General features: G+C 43.5%; 1 protein-coding gene across 1 annotated transcript; it reads left to right on the top strand.

The window, feature by feature from the left end:
- Positions 1-3,345: 3,345 nt before the first annotated feature.
- si:dkey-11p23.7 (V-set and Ig domain-containing protein) lies at positions 3,346-5,555 on the top strand. The gene is made up of 3 exons (XM_037784681.1): positions 3,346-3,448; positions 4,387-4,779; positions 4,876-5,555. Exons 1-3 carry the CDS (start codon positions 3,346-3,348, stop codon positions 5,298-5,300), a joined length of 921 nt encoding a protein of 306 aa, XP_037640609.1. The 3' UTR covers positions 5,301-5,555.
- Positions 5,556-6,181: the final 626 nt, after the last annotated feature.

Below are 6,181 nucleotides of genomic sequence, written 5' to 3'. Positions count from 1 at the left end.
TACTGTACAGTATGTCCCACCTTAGAGCCTCGACTTTAGCAGTGTGGCTCATTTTAAAGTGGAAATGAAGCCAAGTTCAGCTGGTTCACTGAATGGATTTCCACTTTAATGAACTATTATATAACAAACATGACAAATGTCAGTATTTAAAAGAAAAAAGAAGATCTGTTTCATCTTTTGTGACAAGAGCACCGTCATGTTGCAGTAATCTAGCCTGTGACATCACCAGGTTGGTTTGCTCGGTTGAGTTACACAGATACAACGGTAGAGACGGAGACTGAGGAGCCACAGGACAGAAGAAAACAAAAGAGGGGACACTATAATATTGTTCCTGGATGTAAAGATGAGTTTTACAATGTTAAAAGTAAGAACAAAACAGTCCATCTCATAAACTGACGCTGAAACAGAGATCAGTAACGTTACTGCAGCGCTGGCTAGTGACACTGAAAGAGTCCTCCAACAGGCACTGAGTCCAGCTGACTGTCTCTCCATCTCCCGTCCTCTCCCCTCTCTGATCACCTGTCTCTCCATCTCCCGTCTTCTCCCCTCTCTGATCACCTGTCTCTCCATCTCCCGTCCTCTCCCCTCTCTGATCACCTGTCTCTCCATCTCCCGTCTTCTCCCCTCTCTGATCACCTGTCTCTCCATCTCCCGTCCTCTCCCCTCTCTGATCACCTGTCTCTCCATCTCCCGTCCTCTCCCCTCTCTGATCACCTGTCTCTCCATCTCCCGTCTTCTCCCCTCTCTGATCACCTGTCTCTCCATCTCCCGTCCTCTCCCCTCTCTGATCACCTGTCTCTCCATCTCCCGTCTTCTCCCCTCTCTGATCACCTGTCTCTGTCTCTCCCACTCCAGTCCTCTCCCCTCTCTGATCACCTGTTTATCCTCCTCTGCTGTCTCATTCACACCATCCAAAGACAAGGTCACTAAGAAAATAAACGCCCAAAGCACTACTTTATTCTGAAGCCCACGTTATAGCGTTTGTTTACGTAACTTGCCGGTAGCTTCTGCTAGCTAGCTACTGGCTCAACATTAGCATACCAAAACTGCTGTCACAAAGTAAAACTTATCACCAAATCAAATACGAGAGACATTATCGGCCTAATGTTACCTGTGTTCTCCTTCAACTAGCTAACTAAATGACTAACTATCTAACTAACTTGGTTATACTCCCTAGCCGATGCGCACATGGACCAACTCGGTGAGCTCTGTCAGCGACAGCTCCGGCCGGTGTGGATGGGGAGCCCCAGTCATCGCACCGTGGTGTTTGGGAGTATAACTGAGTTAACCTTTGTTACGGTTGGTGGGCCTATAACCTTTGGGTTAGTACCCTTTGTTATGATTAGTGGGCCTATAACCTTAGTGTTAGTACCCCTTGTTACAGTTGGTGGGCCTATAACCTTAGTGTTAGTACCCTTTGTTACAGTTGGTTGGCCTATAACCTTAGTGTTAGTATCCTTTGTTATGATTAGTGGGCCTATAAACCTTAGTCGTAAGTACCCTTTGTTTACAGTTGGTTGCCTATAACCTTAGTGGTTAGTATCCTTTGTTATGGATTAGTGGCCTATAACCTTAGTTGTAAGTACCCTTTGTTACGGTTGGTGGGCCTATAACCTTTGGGTTAGTACCTCTTTGTTATGATTAGTGGGCCTATAACCTTAGTGTTAGTAACCTTTGTTACAGTTGGGTGGGCTATAACCTTAGTGTTAGTACCCTTTGTTACGGTTGTGGGCCTATAACCTTAGTGTAGTACCCCTTGTTACAGTTGGTGGGCCTATAACCTTAGTGTTAGTACCCTTTGGTTACAGTTGTTTGTGGCCTATAACCTTAGTGTTAGTATCCTTTGTTATGATTAGTGGGCTATAACCTTAGTGTAGTACCCTTTGTTACGGTTGGTGGGCCTATAACCTTAGTGTAAGTACCCTTTGTTACCAGTTGGTTGGCCTATAACCTTAGTGGTAGTATCCCTTTGTTATGATTAGTGGGCCTATAACCTTAGTGTCAGTACCCTTTGTTACGGTGGTGGGCCTATAACCTTTGGGTTAGTACCCTTTGTTATGATAGTGGGCCTATAACCTTAGTGTTAGTACCCTTTGTTACAGTTGGTGGGCCTATAACCTTAGTGTTAGTACCCTTTGTTACGGTTGGTGGGCCTATAACCTTAGTGTAAGTACCCTTTGTTACAGTTGGTTGGCCTATAACCTTAGTGTTAGTATCCTTTGTTATGATTAGTGGGCTTATAACCTTAGTGTAAGTACCCCTTTGTTACGGTTGGTGGGCCTGATAACCTTTGGGTTAGTACCTTTGTTATGATTAGTGGGCCTATAACCTTAGTGTTAGTACCCTTTGTTACAGTTGGTGGGCCTATAACCTTAGTGTTAGTACCCCTTGTTACAGTTGGTTGGCCTATAACCTTAGTGTTAGTATCTTGTTATGATAGGGCCTATAACCTTAGTGTAGTACCCTTTGTTACAGTTGGTGGGCCTATAACCTTAGTGTTAGTACCCTTTGTTACAGTTGGTGGGCCTATAACCTTAGTGTTAGTACCCCTTGTTACAGTTGGTGGGCCTATAACCTTAGTGTTAGTACCCCTTGTTACAGTTGGTGGGCCTATAACCTTAGTGTTAGTACCCCTTGTTACAGTTGGTGGGCCTATAACCTTAGTGTTAGTACCCTTTGTTACAGTTGGTGGGCCTATAACCTTAGTGTTAGTACCCTTTGTTACAGTTGGTGGGCCTATAACCTTAGTGTTAGTACCCTTTGTTACAGTTGGTGGGCCTATAACCTTAATGTTAGTACCCCTTGTTACAGTTGGTGGGCCTATAACCTTAGTGTTAGTACCCCTTGTTACAGTTGGTGGGCCTATAACCTTAGTGTTAGTACCCTTTGTTTCGGCTGCTATGTAGACCCTCCGGATGACGGATGCTGGACCTGGACCCTGTATTAGACCCTCCCTCCCCCACCATAGAGGATGAGGCATGGCGGGCAGCAGAGGACGGAGAACAAATTACAGGTAACTACACCTGACAAATGGTTGACCTTAGTTTCTTTCTTTAACTTTGTCTCAGTGTTTAAAAAGGTCAACATGACTTTTATTGTTACCAATAAGAGAAAACGTCAAAACAAAAACACACTTAATAAAAACTCATGTGAATAAACCAAAGAAATGTTAAAAATGACTAAAACCAGAGTCCAGCTGGGTTTTACTGCTTTTACTGGGTTTACTGGATGCAGACAAACTGATTTCCTAATAATAAAAAATAGACATGAAGGAAGTAGAAACAGAAGAATGGAAACACACACACACACACACACACACAGTGTGTCTGGGAGACACTGAGTCACATGAATGACACACACACACACACACACACACTCTTCAGCAGTCTCATCATGGACGTCCGGTGGATCTGCAGAACTTTGAGTCTTCTGTTACCTGTTTTAGGAGGTGAGAACACACACACACACACACACACACACACACACACAGTGTTGTATGTTTGTGTACTTTATGTACAAATCAGATGAATTGCTTTAACGTCAGATTAATTTTAACAGATAAAGTAAAACTTCTAATTTACTGAATAGAGACTGATGAAATAATAGAATAAGAGTGTTGTAATATTTATCATTGATTTCAGAATATATTCAAATAATCACACCAATGACTCTGTCCTAGTGATGTTTATATATATACTGATTAAATGTATGTTATGTTGGTGATACCTTAATAAATGAAGGTTGATCGCCGCCATGTCCCTTCAGTCTTCCCCCGTCCAACACAGTGGAGGATATTGTTTATCCAGACTTCTCTATATATCTGATAGAATCATGCTAAGTGTTGTCTGTTAATAACCAAAGTGTTAATAGCCAAGTGTTTGATCTATAGGCTGAGATTTAGTTGGAGACGACAGTCTGATGATAACTGATGAACAAACTATTGAATGTACAAACTATTCAGAACCAGTTCAGTTAACTTACAGTTTTAAAGGAAATAGTCACTTGTATTATAAACCGTGTATTTGGAACAAATGTATGAGTCTCTATAGGCGTCATTCTTATGTTCTTGTCATTTCTAGGTTCTCATCATATTTAGGTTCTTGTCATTTCTAGGTTCTCATCTTTTCTAGGTTCTCATCATTTTTAGGTTCTCATCATATTTAGGTTCTCATCATTTTTAGGTTCTCATCATATTTAGGTTCTCATCATTTTTAGGTTCTCATCATATTTAGGTTCTCATCATTTTTAGGTTCTCTTCATATTTAGGTTCTCATCATTTTTAGGTTCTCATCATATTTAGGTTCTCGATCGGTTCCTCTGCCTGTTCGATGAATTTGTAGAGTTGTGACATTAAACCGTAGACGTTCTCCTTCCCGGCCCGCCCAGCAGCCCTCGGTTCCGGAGAGGACGGCTGGTCCATGAAGGTGCAGTCGGAGGTCCGAGCCATCGAGAGCTACCCAGTGGTGCTGCCATGCACCTTCAGCCACCCGCAGCACTCCCAGCATTCCTCCCTGCAGGTGCTGTGGCGTCTGGGCCACGGCCAGGGCGCCATTGTCCTGTACCGCTGCACCAGCCGGCCCGGGACCCCCACCTGTGAACCGGGTCCCCAGCAGGACCAGCGCTACCGGCTGGAGGGCAACCCGAGGGAGCACGACCTGTCGCTGCGGATCAACAGTGCCACCCTGCAGGACAGCGGGCGCTACTACTGCCGAGTAGAGGTTCAGGGACGAGAACACGTCAGCTTCGAGGACAAGATGGGGACCAGATTGAGGGTGGAGGGTACGTTTATACGGACCTCAGGGTCTGGACTCACTAACATTCACACTGAGACACGACATGCATGTTGGGATTAACACTGATGGTTCTGTGCTGCAGCTCCTCCAAAGATCCTGGCTGTGTCGGTGGAGGGCAGTGAGCTGTCCGGGTTCAGAGCCCTGTGTCGGGTCCAGGGCTCGCCCCTCCCGGACGTCCAGTGGCTTGGCCCGGACGACCTGCTTGAGGGTTCTCTGGTCAGTCCGCTGGCTCAGGGCTCGGCGGCTCACTACCACACCGTCAGCCAGCTGAGAGACGTGGAGCCGGGCCAGCAGTACACCTGCAGCGCCTCCAACCCACTGGGCAAAGAGCAGGCCACCCTGTATGTCCTGCCCCCCCAACCACCGCCGTACGTGAGCGGGGCGTCGCCTCCTCTCCTGCTCCTCCTGTCTGTGTCTTTGGGGGCAAAAGTCGTCCTCCTGGTGGGGATGGGGGTGTGGGTGGTGCAGGCTGGAGCTCTGCAGTCGGTCAGCTGCTGGTGGAAGTAACCTGCTCTCAGATCAGTTCATGTGTGTAGCAACACTTCAGTCCCTTATGCAGCAGGTATACTCAGTATAGACACATTTAATACATGTTTATTAATGTATTTGTTAACAACTTTAACTCCTCATGGACGGAGAGGCCGCTTTATAAACAGATAATGAATGACAATATAATAAAACACAGTCGTAATAATATGAAATATGTCTTCATGGGAGAAGTTGTAACTGCTGACAAATACAGCACATTAATAAACACTTTAAAATGTCTTTATATCTGCTTACAATAGTGTGTTTTTTAGATGTTTGCACGCTTATAAATGCTAAATATAAAAGCGTAAAGTGCTTATTTACCTGTTTTATCCAAATTCCGAGGGGAAATTACAATAATACTAATAATTATTATTATTACCATGTTTATTATTAATCACTTAACCTAAAAGCTGTTTTAGAAAATGTAATGTCCTGATAAACATCCAATTATGTCCTGACAAAAACTCAGAAAATTCTTTTGTTTTTTAAATTGTTTGAAATTAAAAAAAAATTATAAATTAAATTAGATGATACAACTTATAATTATAAAAATAATTATTTTGTTTATTGAGAACAAATATCATCTTTTGGAGGGATCCATGTAATGTCTAATAAATTATGTTATTAGAAAGGATTTTAGAGTTTCTTTAGGAGCCCGTTCATAGTGATGCTTTATTTTACAGATAATTTCAGAATCTTTCCCAGAAGCTTCCTGGAAAGAACTCTATGATCTGGTGCTAAATATAGAGGGAATGGCCTTGAGAGAAAGCTGCTGTTTTAAAAACCCAATTTATTATTGGACATTTTAACTTTTATCTAATCAGACAAACTTCAGAGTTTTGCATGTTGAGGTGCCC

The sequence above is a fragment of the Sebastes umbrosus genome, chromosome 11 (assembly GCF_015220745.1).
Source record: "Sebastes umbrosus isolate fSebUmb1 chromosome 11, fSebUmb1.pri, whole genome shotgun sequence".
Taxonomy (NCBI): Eukaryota; Metazoa; Chordata; class Actinopteri; order Perciformes; family Sebastidae; genus Sebastes; species Sebastes umbrosus.
This window is presented reverse-complemented; position numbering and strand designations above follow the sequence as displayed.